This window comes from Manacus candei, unplaced genomic scaffold, assembly GCF_025592945.1.
Source record: "Manacus candei isolate 608988 ecotype Guabito, Panama unplaced genomic scaffold, ASM2559294v1 h1tg000148l, whole genome shotgun sequence".
NCBI classification, from domain to species: Eukaryota; Metazoa; Chordata; class Aves; order Passeriformes; family Pipridae; genus Manacus; species Manacus candei.
Window position 1 is genome coordinate 1,577,547 of NW_026138196.1, and position 18,600 is coordinate 1,596,146.

Genomic DNA, 18,600 nt, shown 5'->3' on the forward strand with positions numbered 1-18,600 from the left:
TTTGAGGTGCTCAGGATTTGGGGGTATTCAGGGTTTTGGGCTGTTCAGGATATTGAGGTGTTCAGGATTTTTGGGTGTTCAGGATTTTGGGGTGCTCAGAATATTGGGGCGCTCAGGATTTCAGGGTTCTCAGGAGTTTGGGGTGTTCAGGAGTTTGGGGCATTCAGGATTTTGGGGTGTTCAGGTTTTTGGGCTGTTCAGGATTTTGGGGTGAATGGAAGCTGCTGCTCCCAGATCCCTCGTTCCCAAAGCTTCGGCCGTGGGGCAGGAGCTGCTCCGACGTCTCCCGGTGTCCTCAGCCCGGTCAGGTGTCACCCGCTGGATGTGTCATCCCCCCTCCCGAAACGTTCTGGGCTTCGTCCTTGGGGTGTTTGGGATTTTGGGGTGCTCAGGAGTTTGGGGTGTTCAGCATTTTGGGGTGCTCAGGAGTTTGGGGTGCTCAGGATTTTGGGGTGTTCAGGATATTGGGCTGATCAGGATTTCAGGGTTCCAAGGATTTGGGGGTGATCAAGATATTGGCGTGTTCAGGATTTTAAGGTGTTCAGGATTTTGGGATGTTCAGGATTTGAGGCCTTCGGGATTTTGGGGTACTCAGGGTTTGGGGCGCTCAGGATTTTGGGGGCATTCAGGCTTTTGGGACATTCAGGATTTTGAGGTGTTCAGGTTTTTGAGCTGTTCAGGATATTGGGGTTCTCAGGATATTGGGGTCAGGATATTGGGCTGCTCAGGATTTCAGGGTTCTCAGGAGTTTGGGGTGTTCAGGAGTTTGGGATGTTCAGTATTTTGAGGTGTTCAGGTTTTTGGGATGTTCAGGATTTTGGGGTGTTCAGGATTATTGGGGTGTTCAGGAGTTTGAGGATTCTCGGGATATTGGGTGCTCAGGGTTTCAGGGTTCTCAGGATTTTGGGCTGTTCAGGATACTGGGGTGCTCAGAATATTGGGGCACTCAGGATTTCAGGGTTCTCAGGAGTTTGGAGTGTTCACGAGTTTGGGATGTTCAGGATTCTGAGGCATTAAGGATTTTGGGATGTTCAGGAGTTTGGGATGTTCAGGTTTTTGGGCTGTTCAGGATTTGGGGGTATTAAGGATTTTGGGATGTTCGGGATTTGGGGCATTCAGGGTTTTGGGATGTTGAGGATTTTGGGGTGTTCAGGTTTTTGGGCTGTTCAGGATTTTCGGGTGCTCAGGACATTGGGGTGTTCAGGATATTGGGGTGCTCAGGATTTCAGGGTTCTCAGGAGTTTGGGGTGTTCAGGAGTTTGGGGCATTCAGGGTTTGGGGACATTCAGGATTTTGAGGTGCTCAGGATTTTGGGATGTTCAGGATATTGGGCTGCTCAGGATTTCAGGGTTCCAAGGATTTTGGGGTGATCAAGATTTTGGGCTGTTCAGGATTTGGGGGTATTAAGGATTTTGGGATGTTCGGGATTTGGGGCATTCAGGGTTTTGGGACATTCAGGTTTTTGAGCTGTTCAGGATATTGGGCTGCTCAGGATTTCAGGGTTCTCGGGAGTTTGGGGTGTTCAGGAGTTTGAGATGTTCAGGATTTTGAGGTGTTCAGGGTTTTGGGATGTTCAGGATTTGGGGCCTTCAGGATTTTGGGGCCTTCAGCTTTTTGGGCTGTTCAGGATATTGGGCTGCTCAGGATTTTGGGGTGCTCAGGATATTGGGGTGTTCAGGATTTTGGGGTGCTCGGGATATTGAGGTGCTCGGGAGTTTGAGGATGCTTGGGATATTGGGTGCTCAGGATTTCAGGGTTCTCAAGATTTTGGGGTGCTCAGGAGTTTGGGGTGCTCAGGATTTTGGGGTGTTCAGGATATTGGGCTGATCAGGATTTCAGGGTTCCAAGGATTTGGGGGTGATCAAGATTTTGGCATGTTCAGGATTTTGAGGTGTTCAGGATTTTGGGATGTTCAGGATTTGAGGCCTTCAGGATTTTGGGGGTATTCAGGATTTTGGGATGTTCGGGATTTGGGGCATTCAGGGTTTTGGGACATTCAGGATTTTGAGGTGTTCAGGTTTTTGAGCTGTTCAGGATATTGGGCTGCTCAGGATTTCAGGGTTCTCAGGATTTTGGGGTGTTCAGGATTTTGAGGTGTTCAGGATTTTGGGATGTTCGGGATATTGGGCTGCTCAGGATTCCAGGGTTCTTAGGAGTTTGGAGTGTTCACGAGTTTGGGATGTTCAGGATTTTGAGGTGTTCAGGATTATTGGGGTGTTCAGGATTTTGGGGTGTTCAGGATTTTGGGCTGCTCAGGATTTTGGGGTGTTCAGGATATTGGGGTGCTCAGGATATTGAGGTGCTCAGGATTTTGGGATGTTCAGGATTTCAGGGTTCTCAGGAGTTTGGGGTGTTCAGGAGTTTGAGGTGTTCAGGGTTTGGGGATGTTCAGGATTTGGGGCCTTCAGGTTTTTGGGCTGTTCAGGATATTGGGGTCAGGATATTGGGCTGCTCAGGATTTCAGGGTGCTCAGGAGTTTGGGGTGTTCAGGAGTTTGGGGTGTTCAGGATTTTGAGGTGTTCAGGGTTTTGGGATGTTCAGGATTTGGGGCCTTCAGCTTTTTGGGCTGTTCAGGATATTGGGCTGCTCAGGATTTTGGGGTGTTCAGGAGTTTGAGGATTCTTGGGATATTGGGTGCGCAGGATTTTAGGGTTCTCAAGATTTTGGGATGCTCAGGAGTTTGGGGTGATCAAGATTTTGGGATGTTCAGGATTTTGAGGTGTTAAGGATTTTGGGATGTTCAGGATTTGGGGCATTCAGGATTTTGGGATGTTCAGGATTTTGGGGTATTCAGGATTTTGGGGTGCTCAGGATATTGGGATGTTCAGGATTTTGGGGTATTCAGGATATTGGGGTGTTCAGGATATCGGGATGCCCAAGAATTTGGGATGTTCAGGAGTTTGGGGGTTCTCAGGCTGTTGAGGTGTTCAGGATTTGGGGTGCTGGGGATATTGAGGTGCTCAGGAGTTTGGGGTATCCAGGATTTTGGGGTGCTCAGGATACTGGGATGTTTAGCATATTGGAGCATTCAGAATTTGGGGTTCTCAGGATTTTGGGGTGCTCAGGAGCTTGAGGTGCTGGGGATTTTGGAGTGTCCAGGATTTTGGGGCGTTCAGGATATTGGGGTGCTCAGGATATTGGGCAGCTCAGGATTTTGGGGTGCTCGGGATCCTGGGATGCTCAGGATTTTGGGATGTTCAGAATTTGGGGCATTCAGGATTTGGGGGTGTTCAGGATATTGGGGTGCTCAGGATTTTGGGGTGCTCAGGATTTTGGGGTGCTCGGGATCCTGGGATGCTCAGGATTTTGGAATGGTCAGGATATTGAGGTGCTCATGAGTTTTTGGGGGGCCTAAAGGGGGTCAGGGAGCCAAAGGGGGGCAGGGGGGGATAAAGGGGGATAAGTGGAGACAAGGGGGGAAAAGGGGGTGTAAGGGAGGGTAAGGGGGGACAAAGGGGGTTAAGGGGGCAGGAGGGGGGATAAATGAGGGGACAAGGGGGGGTAAGAGGGGGCAAAGGGGTGTAAGGAGGGGCTGTAAGAGGGTTGAGGGGGGTGGAAGGGGCGTAAGGAAAAGTTAAAAGGGGACAAGAGGAGGAAAGGGGGTGTGAGGGGAGACGTGAGGGGGGCAAGGGAGGGGTAATGGGGGTAGGAGGGGGAACAGGAAGGGGATAGAGAAGGGGTAAGGTGGGGACAAGGGGGTGGGACAGAGGACATGATGTGCAGTGACACACACGTGACACACACGTGACACACGCCAGGGTTTATTTGCCACGGCCACAGCGCCCTCGGCCCCCCTGTCCCCACCGGTCACTTGGCCAGTGCCAGGGGTCAGCTGGTCACACGGTGTCCCCAGGGCTCGGTTGGCCAGCAAGGGGGTCCTGGTGTCCACGGGGGTCAATCGGTCACCGCGGTGGCCACAGGGGTCACTTGGTCACTGTGGTGTCCCCAAGGGTCAGTCGGTCACTGTGGTGTCCCCAGGGGTCAGTTGGTCACTGTGGTGTCCCCAGGGGTCAGTTGGTCACCGCAGTGTCTGTGGGGTCCATTGGCCACTGTGGTGTCCCCAGGGGTCAGTTGGTCACTGTGGTGTCCCCAGGGGTCACTTGGTCACCGCAGTGTCTGTAGGGTCCGTCGGCCACCACAGTGTCCCCAGGGGTCAATCAGTCACTGTGGTGTCCCCAGGGGTCAATCGGTCACCGCAGTGTCCCCGGGGGTCAGTTGGTCACTGCAGTGTCCGTGGGGTCAGTTGGTCACCGCAGTGTCCCCGGGGGTCAGTTGGTCACCGCGGTGTCCCCAGGGGTCAGCCGGTCACTGTGGTGTCCCCAGGGGTCAGTTGGTCACTGTGGTGTCCCCAGGGGTCAGTCGGTCACTGTGGTGTCCCCAGGGGTCAGTTGGTCACTGTGGTGTCCCCAGGGGTCAGTCAGCCATGGCACTGTGCTGTCGCCAATGCCCCCCCATTGCTGGTGTCCCTGTTGGTCACTCTGCCATGGTGGTGTCCCCAGGGCTGGCCACTGCCAAGGTGGTGTCCCCAGGGTTGGTCACTCAGCCCCAGGGTTGGTCACTCATTCACGGTGTCCTGGTGTCCTGGTGGTGTCCCTGGGGTCAGTCATTTAGCCACAGTGGTGACCTGATGGTGTCCCCAGGGTTGGTCACTCATTCATGGTGGTGTCCTGGTGGTGTCCCCAGAGTTGGTCACTCAGCCACAGTGGTGTCCTGGTGGTATCCCCAGGGTTGGTCACTCATTCATGGTGGTGTCCCCAGGGTGGTCACTCAGCCACAGTGGTGTCCTGGTGGTGTCCCCAGGTTGGTCACTCATTCATGGTGGTGTCCTGGTGGTGTCCCTGGGTTGGTCACTCATTCATGGTGGTGTCCCCAAGGCTGGTCACTCATTCACGGTGGTGTCCCGGTGTCCTGGGGGTGCCCCTGGGGTCAGTCATTTACCCACAGTGGTGTCCTGGTGGTGTCCCCAGGGTTGGTCACTCACTCATGGTGGTGTCCTGGTGGTGTCCCCGTGGTGTCCCCACGATGTCCCTCAGCGCTGGTCACTCAGCCATGGCCGCGTCCCTCCTCAGCCTGTCCCTGACCACGGCGTCCAGCACGGCGTGCAGCCCCTCACTGGGCCACGTCCCGGTGTCCCCATTGTCCCCATTGTCCTCGTGGTGTCCCCATTGTCTCTGTGGCGTCCCCGTGGCGTGTCCCCACATCGGTCACTTGTTCATAGCCGCGTCCCTCCTCAGCCTATCCCTGACCATGGCGTGCAGCCCCTCACTGGGCCACGTCCCAGTGTCCCCATTGTCCCCATTGTCCCCGTGGTGTCCCCATTGTCCCCGTGGCGCGTCCCCACATCGGTCACTCGTTCATGGCCGTGTCCCTCCTCAGCCTGTCCCTGACCACGGCGTCCAGCACGGCGTGCAGCCCCTGGCAGGCGCGCTGGGCCATGTCCAGCACGGGCTGGAGCCTCTCCTGGTGCAGGCGGGCGCTCAGCTGGCACAGGGACAGGTGGCCCGAGGTCGGCAGAGTGGCCACCACCAGCCGGGGCCCCCCGGCCGCCTCCTCGGCCGCGCTCAGGTCGGCCAGGGCCAGGGGGGGCCCCGCGGGGGGCTCGGCCAGCCCGGCCGAACCGGCCACCACCGCCCCCCGCATGGGCACCCCCGCGTCCAGCAGCGCCAGCCCCGCCGCGCTCACGCTGGCACCCAGCTCGCCCCCGTCCGCCTGCAGCACCTGGGGAGGGGGGAAAGGGGTCAGGGAACCTCAAAAATATACCCAGATACCCCCCCAGCTCGCCCCCATCCGCCTGCAGCACCTGGGAGGGGGGAAAGGGGGTCAGGGAACCTCAAAAATACACCCAGACACACCCCCAGCTCGCCCCCGTACGCCTGCAGCACCTGGGGAGGGGGGAAATGGGGTCAGGGAACCTCAAAAATATACCCAGACACACCCACAGCTCGCCCCTGTACGCCTGCAGCACCTGGGGAGGGGGGAAACGGGGTCAGGGAACCTCAAAAATACACCCAGACACACCCACAGCTCGCCCCTGTACGCCTGCAGCACCTGGGGAGGGGGGAAACGGGGTCAGGGAACCTCAAAAATACACCCAGACACCCCCCAGCTCGCCCCTTGTCTGCAGGCAGCACCTGGGAGGGGGAAAACAGGGTCAGGGCACCCCGAAAATACACCCAGACACACCCTCAGCTTGCCCCCTGTCTGCCTGCAGCACCTGGGGAGGGGGGAACGGGGTCAGGGAACCTCAAAAATACACCCAGACACCCCCCAGTTCACCCCCTGTCTGCCTGCAGCACCTGGGGAGGGGGAAAACGGGGTCAGGGCACCCCGAAAATACACCTAGATACCCCCCCAGCTCGCCCCCGTCCGCCTGCAGCACCTGGGGGGGGGGGAAAAAGGGTCAGGGGGCACAGGGCACCCCAAAAACACAGCCAGAGCCTCAGGGACCATTGGGATCTAATGGGACCAACAGAGACCCCCAAGATCTACTGAAACACCCCCCCCAGAGCCTGAGAGACCCCAAGGATCTCCTGAGGCTCCCCCTGGGACACCCCTGGGACCACCCCAGGGTCTCCTGGGATCCCCCCCAGACCACCCTGGAACCCCCCCAGGGTCTGCTCCTGGCACTGAAACCCCCACACTCCCCCCACTGGGACCCCCAGACACTTCTGCCTCCAGATTCTCCTCCTGGGACCCCCACCCCCAATATGTTCCCCCCCCTCCAAGACATCCCGGGACCCCCTGAACTGTCCCCCAGACCCCCCCCCGGCCTCACCTGGACGTGCACGTCGATCTGGGAGCGGGGGTACAGGTGAGTGAGCACGGCCCCCTCCAGGACCCCCCTGAGCAGCAGCGCCCGCTCCCCCGACCTGCGGTCCCCCTGGGGGGGTCTCCGGCGCCGCTCGCCGCCCCCCGCGAACGGGGCCGAGCTGCAGCGGCAGCTCAGCAGAGCCCGGTCAGGGGGGGCCTTGGCCCGGGACCCTCGGACCTGGGGGGGACAGAAACGGGGGGGGTCAGAGAGCGGGGGGGGGGGTGGAGGAAAATTGGGACCCCCCAAAGCTGGGAAGGCCCGGAGAGGGTTCGGAGGGAACCCGGGGCGGCGGGGGGGTCACAATTCCCGGGAGGAGGGTCAGGAAGGCCCCGGGGGGGCTCTCAGTGCCCGGGGGAGGAGGGGAGACCCCGCGGGGAGCGTCCCAGCCCCGCTCACCTCGTGCGGGCCGTACACGGCCGCCAGGACCTTGGTGTTGCCCTGCTCCAGGTAGGCCGAGCCGTCGGCCCGCGCCAGCACCCCCAGCCGGGCCCGCACCTTGCGCAGCTCGTCCGGGCGGCGCCCGTCGGCCCGAAACCCCGCGTCCGACACCAGCTCCAGCCCCGCCATCCCGGTACCGCTGCCGGTACCGCTGCCGGCGCCGCTGCCGCTCCCACGTGGGCCCGGGGACTACAACTTCCGGCGTGCCCCGCGCGCGGCCATTGGCGCCAACGGTCTTGACGAGTGTGGGGAGGCGCGGACTACAACTCCCGGCGTGCCCCGCGCGCGGCCGTTGGCGCCAACGGTCGTCGCGAGCGTGTGGGGGGGGCGCGGACTACAACTCCCGGCGTGCAGCGCGCGCGCCGCCCGCCAATGGGCGGCCACGCTCTGCCGTCCCGCTCCCCCGACCGAGGCCACGCCCCCAATGGCGCGATCCCCCCGACCGAGGCCACGCCCCCGGCGATGAGCAACGTCGCGGAGACCACGCCCCTCCGGCGGAGGCCACGCCTCCGTCGGCGGTCACGCCTCCCCTCCCGACACGCCCCTTTAAAAGGCCCCGCCCATCGGCCAGGCCCCGCCCTCTCTTACCGGTGGCGGCGGCACCGGGCGGGACCGGAGCGAGCGCAGCGCCCCCTGGCGGCCGGGGCGGCACCGGCGGCACCGACCGGTCCGGCCCGGGCACCGCCGGGCACCGCCGGGCACCACCGGGCACCGCCGCGCGGGACCGGCACCCACCGGGCCCTTCCGACCCTCTGCCGGTGCCCCGGTCGGGCCATGGCGGCCACCGGCGGGTTCCAGTTCGCCATCGACCGCGGCGGGACCTTCACGGACGTGTTCGCCCGCTGCCCCGGCGGCCGCGTCCGCGTCCTCAAGCTGCTCTCCGAGGACCCCGCGTACCGGGACGCGCCCACCGAGGGCATCCGCCGCGTCCTGCAGGAGGTGCGACCCCCGCGACACCCCGCGGGAACCCGCCGGGAACCCCCGGGACACCCCGCGGCAACCCCGGGACCCCCCACGGGAACCCTTTGGGAACTCACCAGACCCCCTACGGGAACCTTTGGGAACTCACCGGACCCCCTACGGGAACCCTCTGGGAACTCACCGGGCACCCCGGGACCCCTTATGGGAACCTTTGGGAACTCACCGGGCACCCCGGGACCCCCCACGGGAACCCCGCGGGAACTCACCGGGCACCCCGGGACCCCCCACGGGAACCCCCTGGGAACTCACCGGGCACCCCGGGACCCCCCACGGGAACCTTTGGGAACTCACCGGGCACCCGGGACCCCCTACGGGAACCCTTTGGGAACTCACCGGGCACCCCGGGACCCCCCACGGGAACCCCCCCGGGACCCCGCCGGGACCACTGGGACCCCCGGGAACCCCGGGACACCCCCTGGCAAACTCCCGGGACCTCCGGGACACCCAAGACACCCCCGCCACGGGAACCCACCGGGAACCCCCCTCCGGACACTCCGGTCACCCCGGGGGGAACCCCCCGGGACCCCCCGGGACCCCTTCGGCACCTCCTGGAATCCCCCCAGGACTCCGGGATCTCCTCCTGTGGCCCCTCCCCCCTGGGACCCCTCCAGACCCCCCCCCCAAGACCCTCCCCTCCCCCCAATCTCCTTCTGGGACCCCCTCCCCTGTATCCTCCCGACTGGGACCCTCTGGGACCCCCCGAGATCCCCTCCCGGGACCCCCTTGAGTCCCTCATGCGACCCCTCCAGCCCCCCCTGCGTTGGGGGGTCCCTCGGTGGGGCTGGGGGTCCACACTGGGGCTGGGGGGGTCCCTCAGTGGGGCTGGGGGGTCCCTCAGTGGGGTTGGGGGTCTGCAGTGGGGCTGGGGGTCCACAGTGGGGCTGGGGGGTCCCTCAGTGGGGCTGGGGGTCCGCAGTGGGGCTGGGGGTCCGCAGTGAGGCTGGGGGGTCCCTCGGTGAGGCTGGGGATCCACAGTGGGGCTGGGGGGTCCCTCAGTGGGGCTGGGGGTCCACAGTGGGGCTGGGGGTCCCTCAATGGGGCTGGGGGACCGCAGTGGGGTTGGGGGTCCGCAGTGGGACTGGGGGTCCCTCAGTGGGGCTGGGGGTCCCTTGGTGGGGCTGGGGGGTCCCTCAGTGAGGCTGGGGGTCCACAGTGGGGTTGGGGGTCCACAGTGGGGTTGGGGGTCCCTCAGTGGGGCTGGGGGTCCCTCAGTGGGGTTGGGGGTCCACAGTGGGGCTGGGGGTCCCTCAGTGGGGCTGGGGGTCTGCAGTGGGGCTGGGGGGTCCCTCAGTGGGGCTGGGGGTCCCTCAGTGGAGCTGGGGGTCCCACAGTGGGGCTGGGAGTCCACAGTGGGGCTGGGGGTCCCTCAGTGGGGCTGGGGGTCCACAGTGGGGCTGAGGGTCCTGCAATGGGGCTGGGGGTCCGCAGTGAGGCTGAGGGTCCGCAGTGGGGCTGGGGGGTCCCTCGGTGGGGCTGGGGGGTCCGCAGTGGGGCTGGGGGGGTCCCTCAGTTGGTCTGCAATGGGGCTGGGGGTCCTCGGTGGGGCTGGGGGTCTGCAGTGGGTCTGGGGGTCTGCAGTGAGGCTGGGGGTCCTCGGTGGGTCCGGGGGTCCCTCAGTGGGTCCGGGGGTCCTTCAGTGGGTCTGGGGGTCCTCGGTGGGTCTGGGGGTCCCTCGGTGGGTCCGGGGGTCCCGCAGTTGGTCGGGGGGTCCCACGGGTGACTCCCACAGGAGCTGGGGGTGCCTCTGCCCCGGGACCAGCCCCTGGACGGCTCCGGGATCCGCTGGATCCGCATGGGCACCACGGTGGCCACCAACGCGCTGCTGCAGCGCCGGGGCGAGCGCGTGGCCCTGGCCGTGACCCGCGGCTTCCGCCACCTCCTGCACATCGGGACCCAGGCCCGGCCCCGCATCTTCGACCTGGTGAGACACCTGGGCACACCTGGGCACACCTGGCACACCTGGGCACACCCCTGTATCTGTAACCCTCACCTGTACCCTCACCTGTACCTGTAACCCTCACCTGTACCCTCACCTGTACCCCTGCCCACCCCTGCACCCACCTCCTGCACATCGGGACACAGGCACGACCTGGTGAGACACCTGGCACACCTGGGCACACCTGGGCACACACCTGTACCTGTAACCCTCACCTGTACCCTCACCTGTACCCTCACCCACCACTGTACCCACCTCCTGCACATCGGGACGCAGGCACGGCCCTGCATCTTCGACCTGGTGAGACACCTGGGCACACCTGGGCACACCTGGGCACACCTGTACCCTCACCTGTGCCCCTGCCCACCCCTGCACCCACCTCCTGCACATCGGGACCCAGGCCCGGCCCCGCATCTTCGACCTGGTGAGACACCTGGGCACACCTGGGCACTCACCTGTACCTGTAATCCTCACCTGTACCCTCACCTGTACCCTCACCCACCCCTGCACCCACCTCCTGCACATCGGGACACGGGCACGGCCCTGCATCTTCCACCTGATGAGACACCTGGGCACACCTGGGCACACACCTGTACCCTCACCTGTACCCTCACCTGTACCCTTACCCACCCCTGCACCCACCTCCTGCACATCGGGACGCAGGCACGGCCCAGGATCTTCAGCCTGGTGAGACACCTGGCACACCTGGGCACACCTGGGCACACACCTGTACCTGTAACCCTCACCTGTGCCCTCACCTGTACCCCTGCCCTGGTGAGACACAGGTGTACCTGCCACACCTGGGCACACAGGTGTACCTGTACTCACACCTGGGCACACCCTGGCACACACTGGTACCCCTCCCCACCCCTGCACCCACCTCCTGCACATCAGGACACAGGCACGACCCAGGATCTTCAGCTGTACCTGCCACACCTGGGCACACACCTGGGCACACCTGGACCTGGGCACACACCTGGACCTGGGCACACACCTGGACCTGGGCACACACCTGGGCACAGCTGTACCTGTACACACACCTGGGCACACACCTGTAGCTGTACACACACCTGTACCTGGGCACACACTTGGGCACACCTGTACCCGTACACACACCTGTACCCGTACACACACCTGTACCTGGGCACACACCTGTACCTGGGCACACACCTGGGCACACCTGTACCCGTACACACACCTGTACTTGTACACACACCTGGGCACACACCTGTACCCGTACACACACCTGTACCCGTACACACACCTGTACCTGGGCACACACCTGTACCTGGGCACACACCTGGGCACACAGCTGGGCACACCTGTACCTGTACACACACCTGGACCTGTACCCGCTCCTGTACCCACACCTGCCCCTGCGCTGGCACTGCCAGGACCTGGGGTGCCACATCCCCCTGCCCCACACACACCCCGTGGGATTTGGGGTCCCCTCCCTGCCACATCCCCCTGCCCCACACACACCCCGTGGGATTTGGGGTCCCCTCCCTGTCCCACCCCCGGTGCCCCACACACTGACCCACGTGGGTGCCCACGCGGTGACCCACGACCTCCTGGCACGGGGCTGGCACGTCCCGTGACCGGCACGTCCCGTGACCGGCACCGTGTCCTGCTGGGGGTCACGGTGTCCCCGTGTGCCCCACACTGCCCTGCTGGGGGTCACGGTGTCCCCGTGTGCCCCACAGTGTCCTGCTGGGGGTCACGGTGTCCCCGTGTGCCCCACACTGTCCTGCTGGGGGTCACGGTGTCCCCGTGTGCCCCACACTGTCCTGCTGGGGGTCACGGTGTCCCCGTGTGCCCCACAGTGTCCTACTGGGGGTCACGGTGTCCCTGTGTGCCCCACACAGTCCTGCTGTGGGTCACGGTGTCCCTGTGTGCCCCTCATGCTGGCACTGTGTCCCTTGTGCCCCACACTGTCCTGCTGGGGGTCACGGTGTCCTCGTGTGCCCCACACTGTCCTGCTGTGGGTCACGGTGTGCCCATGTGCCCCACACTGCCCTGCTGGGGGTCACGGTGTCCCCGTGTGCCCCACAGTGTCCTGCTATGGGTCACAGTGTCCTGTGTGCCCCACACTGCCCTGCTGGGGGTCACGGTGTCCCTGTGTGCCCCACAGTGTCCTGCTGGGGGTCACAGTGTCCCTGTGTGCCCCTCAGGCTGGCACTGTGTCCCTGCGTGCCCCACACTGTCCTGCTGGGGGTCACGGTGTCCCTGTGTACCCCACACTGTCCCCTCTTGGGCTGGCACTGTGTCCCCGTGTGCCCCACACTGTCCTGCTGGGGGTCACGGTGTCCCCGTGTGCCTCACAGTGTCCTGCTGGGGGTCACAGTGTCCTGTGTGCCCCACACTGTCCCCCCTCAGGCTGGCACTGTGTCCCCGTGTGCCCCACACTGTCCTGCTGTGGGTCACGGTGTCCCCGTGTGCCCCACACTGTCCTGCTGGGGGTCACGGTGTCCCCGTGTGCCCCACACTGCCCTGCTGGGGGTCACGGTGTCCCTGTGTGCCCCACACTGTCCTGCTGGGGGTCACGGTGTCCCCGTGTGCCCCACACTGTCCTGCTGGGGGTCACGGTGTCCCCATGTGCCCCACTATGTCCCCCCCTCAGGCTGGCACCACGTCCCTGTGTCCCTCCACACTGTCCCTCTGCCATGTCCCATGTGCCCCATCCCCCTGGGCTGGGGACACCCTGTCCCCCCTGTCCCTGTGTGCCCCATACTGTCCCCCCTCAGGCTGGCACCATGTCCCATGTGTCCCATCCCCCTGGGGACACCCCATGTCCCTGTGTGCCCCTTTCTGTCCCCCCTCAGGCTGGCACCACGTCCCCGTGTGCCCCATCCCCCTGGGGACACCCTGTCCCCCCTGTCCCTGTGTGCCCCATCCCCCTGGGGCTGGGGGCACCGTGTCCCCCATGTCCCCTGTGCCCCATCCCCCTGGGGACACCCTGTCCCCCCTGTCCCCGTGTGCCCCATCCCCCTGGGGACACCCCATGTCCCTGTGTGCCCCTTTCTGTCCCCCCTCGAGCTGGCACCATGTCCTATGTGCCCCATCCCCCTGGGGACACCCTGTGCCCCCCCCGTGTGTCCCATCCCCCTGGGGGCACGGTGTCCCCCCCCGTGTGTCCTCCCTCTGTGGGGCCGTGTGTCCGGGCCCGGCGTGGTTGTCCTTGGCGGTGTCCCCTGTCCCGTGTCCCCTGTCCCGTGTCCCCTGTCCCGTGAGCGCCGCCGGGCCCGGGGCCAGTCCCGGCGAGGGGCCAGCGCTGCCCGGCCGGGAGCCAGCGGGCACGGGGGGGGGGGGACAGGGGAGGGACATGGGACAGTGCCACCCCGGGATCGACCCGGTCCTGTCCCGGTGCTGTCTCTGTCCTGGTACTGACCCGGTGCCACTTCTGTGCCATCCCAGTCCTGTCCCTGCTCCATCCTGGTGCTGTCCCGGTGCTGTCTCTGTCCTGGTACTGACCCAGTACTGCTTCTGTGCCATCCCAGTCCTGTCCCTGTTCCATCCTGGTGCTGTCCCGGTGCTGTCTCTGTCCTGGTACTGACCCAGTACCGCTTCTGTGCCATCCCAGTCCTGTCCCTGCTCCATCCTGGTGCTGTCTCTGTCCTGGTACTGACCCAGTGCCACTTCTGTGCCATCCCAGCCCTGTCCTGGTGCCATCCTGGTCCTGTCCCTGCTCCATCCTGGTGCTGTCTCTGTCCTGGTACTGACCCGGTGCCACTTCGGTGCCATCCCACTGCTGTCCTGGTGCCATCCCAGTCCTGTCCCTGCTCCATCCTGGTGCTGTCCCGGTGCTGTCTCCGTCCTGGTACTGAGCCGGTGCCACTTCTGTGCCATCCCAGTCCTGTCCTGGTGCCATCCCAGTCCTGTCCCTGCTCCATCCTGGTGCCATCCTAGTGCCACCCCCGTGCCATCCCCGTCCCACCCTGATGCCATCCCAGTCCTGTGGCATCCTTGTTCCGCTCCGGTGCCACCTCAGTGCCACCCTGGTCCCCTCCCAATGCCACCCCAGTGCCACCTCAGTCTTGTCCCCCTACTATCCTCATCCCATCCCTTTCCCCTCCCGGTGCCACCCTGTCCCGGTGCCACGGTGGTGTCCCCGATGTCCCCGCAGGAGGTGGCGATGCCCGAGGTCCTGTACGAGGAGGTGATCGAGGTGGACGAGCGGCTCATCCCGGAGCAGCCGGGCTGTCACCTGCCCGGGAGTGACACCTGGCCCCGGGTGGAAGGTGGGACACTGGGGGGGTGACACCGGGGCTGTCACCTGCCCGGGAGTGACACCTGGGTGGAAGGTGGGACACTGGGGGGGTGACACCAGGACTGTCACCTGCCCGGGAGTGACACCTGGCCCCGGGGGGAAGGTGGGACACTGGGGGGGTGACACCAGGACTGTCACCTGTCCGGGAGGGACACCTGGCCCCGGGTGGAAGGTGGGACACTGGGGGGGTGACACCAGGACTGTCACCTGCCCGGGAGTGACACCTGGGTGGAAGGTGGGACACTGGGGGGGTGACACCGGGGCTGTCACCTGCCCGGGAGTGACACCTGGGTGGAAGGTGGGACACTGGGGGGGTGACACCAGGACTGTCACCTGCCCGGGAGTGACACCTGGCCCCGGGGGGAAGGTGGGACACTGGGGGGGTGACACCAGGACTGTCACCTGTCCGGGAGGGACACCTGGCCCCGGGTGGAAGGTGGGACATTGGGAGGTGACACCAGGACTGTCACCTGCCCGGGAGTGACACCTGGCCCCGGGGGGAAGGTGGGACACTGGAGGGGCAGGGGGGGGTGACACCGGGGCTGTCACCTGCCCGGGAGTGACACCTGGCCCCGGGTGGAAGGTGGGACACTGAGGGGGCAGGGGGGGGTGACACCGGGGCTGTCACCTGCCCGGGAGTGACACCTGGCCCGTGGTGGAATGTGGGACACTGGGGGGGTGACACCGGGGCTGTCACCTGCCCGGGAGTGACACCTGGGTGGAAGGTGGGACACTGGGGGGGTGACACCAGGACTGTCACCTGCCCGGGAGTGACACCTGGCCCCGGGTGGAAGGTGGGACACTGGGATGGGTGACACCAGGACTGTCACCTGCCCGGGAGTGACACCTGGCCCCGGGTGGAAGGTGGGACACTGGGATGGGTGACACCAGGACTGTCACCTGCCCGGGAGTGACACCTGGCCCCGGGTGGAAGGTGGGACACTGGGGGGGTGACACCGGGGCTGTCACCTGCCCGGGAGTGACACCTGGGTGGAAGGTGGGACACTGGGGGGGTGACACCAGGGCTGTCACCTGCCCGGGAGTGACACCTGGCCCCGGGTGGAAGGTGGGACACTGGGATGGGTGACACCAGGACTGTCACCTGCCCGGGAGTGACACCTGGCCCCGGGTGGAAGGTGGGACACTGAGGGGGCAGGGGGGGTGACACTGGGACTGGCACCTGCCCGGGAGTGACACCTGGCCCCGGGTGGAAGGTGGGACACTGGGGGGGTGACACCAGGACTGTCACCTGCCTGGGAGTGACACCTGGCCCCGGGTGGAAGGTGGGACACTGGGGGGGCAGGGGGGGGTGACACCAGGACTGTCACCTGCCCAGGAGTGACACCTGGCCCGTGGTGGAAGGTGGGACACTGGGGGGGTGACACCAGGGCTGTCACCTGTCCGGGAGTGACACCTGGCCCCGGGTGGAAAGTGGGACACTGAGAGGGGTGACACTGGGGTGTCACCTGCCTGGGAGTGACACCTGGCCCCGGGTGGAAGGTGGGACACTGGGGGGGTGACACCAGGACTGTCACCTGCCCGGGAAGTGACACCTGGCCCGGGTGGAAGGTGGGACACTGAGGGGGCAGGGGGGGGTGACACCAGGGCTGTCACCTACCTGGCAGTGACACCTGGCCCCGGGTGGAAGGTGGGACACTGGGATGGGTGACACCGGGGCTGTCACCTGCCCGGGAGTGACACCTGGCCCCGGGTGGAAGGTGGGACACCGGGGGGACACTGGGGGGGTGACACCGGGGCTGTCACCTGTCAGGGAGTGACACCTGGCCCCGGGTGGAAGGTGGGACACTGGGGGGGTGACACCAGGACTGTCACCTGCCCGGGAGTGACACCTGGCCCGGGGTGGAAGGTGGGACACTTAGGGGGCAGGGGGGGTGGCACCAGGACTGTCACCTGCCCGGGAGTGACACCTGGCCCCGGGTGGAAGGTGGGACACTGGGGGGGTGACACCGGGGCTGTCACCTGCCCGGGAGTGACACCTGGGTGGAAGGTGGGACACTGGGGGGGGTGACACTGGGACTGTCACCTGTCAGGGAGTGACAACTGGCCCCGGGTGGAAGGTGGGACACTGGGGGGGTGACACCAGGACTGTCACCTGCCCGGGAGTGACACCTGGCCCCGGGTGGAAGGTGGGACATTGGGGGGTGACACCGGGGCTGTCACCTGCCCGGGAGTGACACCTGGCCCCGGGGGGAAGGTGGGACACTGGAGGGGCAGGGGGGGTGACACCAGGACTGTCACCTGCCCGGGAGTGACACCTGGCCCCGGGTGGAAGGTGGGACACTGGGGGGGCAGGGGGGGTGACACCAGGACTGTCACCTGCCCAGGAGTGACACCTGGCCCCGGGTGGAAGGTGGGACACTGGGGGGGTGACACTGGGCTGTCACCTGCCTGGGAGTGACACCTGGCCCCGGGTGGAAGGTGGGACACTGGGGGGATGTGACACCACCTGTGACAACCCTGTCACTGTCACCCACTCCTGGGAGGTGGGAGCGGGGTCTTTGGGGGTCCGCAGGAGGGGACAACCCCGTGAGTGTCCCCTGTGTCCCCCCCAGGCTGCTCCGGGGTGACCCTGCTGGTGCAGCGGCCGCTGGATCTGGGGGGGCTCCGGCGGGAGCTCGAGGGGGTCCTGGCCCGGGGCATCCAGAGCCTGGCCGTGCTTCTGCTGCACTCCTACATGTGAGTGGGGGGCTTTGGGGGGTCCTGGGGGGTCCCACAGCCTGGCTGTGCTCCTGCTGCACTCCTACATGTGAGTGGGGGGCTTTGGGGGGTCCTGGGGGGTCCCGGGGGGTCCCACAGCCTGGCCGTGCTCCTGCTGCACTCCTACATGTGAGTTGGGGGGCTTTGGGGGGGTCCTGGGGGGTCCTGAGGGGTCCTGGGGGGTCCTACAGCCTGGCTGTGCTCCTGCTGCACTCCTACATGTGAGTGGGGGGCTTTGGGGGGTCCTGGGGGGGTCCCGGGGGGGTCCCACAGCCTGGCTGTGCTCCTGCTGCACTCCTACATGTGAGTGGGGGGCTTTGGGGGGTTTTGGGGGGATTCTGGGGGGTCCCACAGCCTGGCCGTGCTCCTGCTGCACTCCCACATGTGAGTGGGGGGCTTTGGGGGGTCCTGGGGGGTCCTGGGGGTCCCACAGCCTGGCCGTGCTCCTGCTGCACTCCTACATGTGAGTTGGGAGCTTTGGGGGGGGTCCCAGGAGAGGTCGAGGGGATTTAGGGGTCTTTGGTGCCCCCACAGATGTCCTACAAATGGCCAGGGCATGAGGAGCCGATTAAGGCACTGAGGGGGTCCCTGTTTGGGGGGGATTTGGGGGGTCCCTGTGACAGGGGGTGTTCCCCAGGTGGCCGGGGCATGAGGAGCAGGTCGGGGCTCTGGCCCGGGAGCTGGGGGGGGTCCCTGTTTGGGGGGTCCCTGTGACAGGGGGTGTTCCCCAGGTGGCCGGGGCACGAGGAGCAGGTCGGGGCGCTGGCCCGGGAGCTGGGGGGGTCGCTTTTTTGGGGGGTCCCTGTGACAGGGGGTGTCCCCCAGGTGGCCGGGGCACGAGGAGCAGGTCGGGGCGCTGGCCCGGGAGCTGGGGTTCCGGCAGGTCTCGCTGTCCTCGGCGGTGGCCGGGATGGCCCGGGCCGTGCCCCGGGGCTTCACCGCCTGTGCCGACGCGTACCTGACCCCCGGCATCCGGCGCTACCTGCGCGGCTTCTGCCAGGGCTTCGCCGACCAGCTGCGCGTGAGTGGGGCACGGGCACCCCCCCTATGGGCACCGATCTCCCTGGGACCCCCCCCCATGGGCACCCATCCCTCTGGGACCCCCCCATGGGCACCCATCCCTCTGGGACCCCCCCGGCCTGCACTCATCCCCTTGGGATGCCCCTGTGGGCACCCATCCCCCTGGGACCACCCTGAGAGCACCCATCCCCCTGGGACCACCCCTATGGCCACCCATCCCCCTGGAACCACCCTGAGGGCACCCATCCCCCTGGGACCCCCCCGGCCTGCACCCATCCCCCTGGGACCCCCCCTCTATGGACACCCATCCCCCTGGGACCACCCTGAGGGCACCCATCCCCCTGGGACCCCCCCTATGGGCACCCATCCCCCTGGGACCACCCTGAAGGCACCCATCCCCTTGGGACCCCCCAACGGACCCCCCGGCCC

At 65.4% G+C, this 18,600-nt stretch overlaps 3 protein-coding genes and 2 long non-coding RNA genes across 17 annotated transcripts; 3 read left to right on the top strand and 2 right to left on the bottom strand.

Moving 5' to 3' along the window:
• The first annotated feature begins 196 nt into the window (after positions 1-196).
• Positions 197-2,795, top strand: LOC127462980 (uncharacterized). 2 transcript variants are annotated; one of them, XR_007900633.1, is made up of 6 exons: positions 197-401; positions 1,299-1,458; positions 1,544-1,561; positions 2,018-2,060; positions 2,300-2,499; positions 2,720-2,795. It is a non-coding gene; the product is annotated as an uncharacterized LOC127462980 (long non-coding RNA). The 2 variants fall into 2 exon arrangements; XR_007900632.1 differs by lacking the exons at positions 2,300-2,499; positions 2,720-2,795 and having other exon boundaries at positions 2,018-2,168.
• A 1,616-nt stretch (positions 2,796-4,411) lies between these two features.
• Positions 4,412-4,932, top strand: LOC127462977 (uncharacterized). Its single transcript, XR_007900620.1, has 3 exons — positions 4,412-4,530; positions 4,686-4,832; positions 4,875-4,932. It is a non-coding gene; the product is annotated as an uncharacterized LOC127462977 (long non-coding RNA).
• Positions 4,933-5,274: 342 nt separating this feature from the next.
• Positions 5,275-7,678, bottom strand: EXOSC4 (exosome component 4). The gene is made up of 3 exons (XM_051771915.1): positions 7,208-7,678; positions 6,776-6,988; positions 5,275-5,718 (listed from the first exon to the last, which is right to left on the bottom strand). The coding sequence occupies exons 1-3, from the start codon at positions 7,376-7,378 to the stop codon at positions 5,347-5,349; spliced, it is 756 nt and encodes a 251-aa protein (XP_051627875.1). The 5' UTR covers positions 7,379-7,678; the 3' UTR covers positions 5,275-5,346.
• Positions 7,679-7,812: 134 nt separating this feature from the next.
• OPLAH (5-oxoprolinase, ATP-hydrolysing) lies at positions 7,813-18,387 on the top strand. The gene is made up of 6 exons (XM_051771916.1): positions 7,813-8,188; positions 9,960-10,151; positions 14,290-14,404; positions 17,007-17,130; positions 17,789-17,810; positions 17,905-18,387. Exons 1-6 carry the CDS (start codon positions 8,024-8,026, stop codon positions 18,346-18,348), a joined length of 1,062 nt encoding a protein of 353 aa, XP_051627876.1. The 5' UTR covers positions 7,813-8,023; the 3' UTR covers positions 18,349-18,387.
• LOC127462979 (uncharacterized) lies at positions 10,042-11,639 on the bottom strand. Of its 12 annotated transcripts, none has more exons than XM_051771917.1 (6): positions 11,507-11,633; positions 11,207-11,466; positions 10,809-11,166; positions 10,641-10,680; positions 10,221-10,393; positions 10,113-10,180 (listed from the first exon to the last, which is right to left on the bottom strand). In XM_051771917.1, the coding sequence occupies exons 1-5, from the start codon at positions 11,627-11,629 to the stop codon at positions 10,260-10,262; spliced, it is 915 nt and encodes a 304-aa protein (XP_051627877.1). In that variant the 5' UTR covers positions 11,630-11,633; the 3' UTR covers positions 10,113-10,180; positions 10,221-10,259. The 12 variants fall into 12 exon arrangements, 1 of the variants encoding a protein (XP_051627877.1); XR_007900624.1 differs by lacking the exons at positions 10,113-10,180; positions 10,641-10,680 and having other exon boundaries at positions 10,225-10,376; positions 10,753-11,166; positions 11,207-11,236; ... (1 more) ...; positions 11,431-11,466; positions 11,507-11,639; XR_007900625.1 differs by lacking the exons at positions 10,113-10,180; positions 10,641-10,680 and having other exon boundaries at positions 10,225-10,376; positions 10,753-11,124; positions 11,301-11,346; positions 11,431-11,448; positions 11,507-11,517.
• Positions 18,388-18,600: the final 213 nt, after the last annotated feature.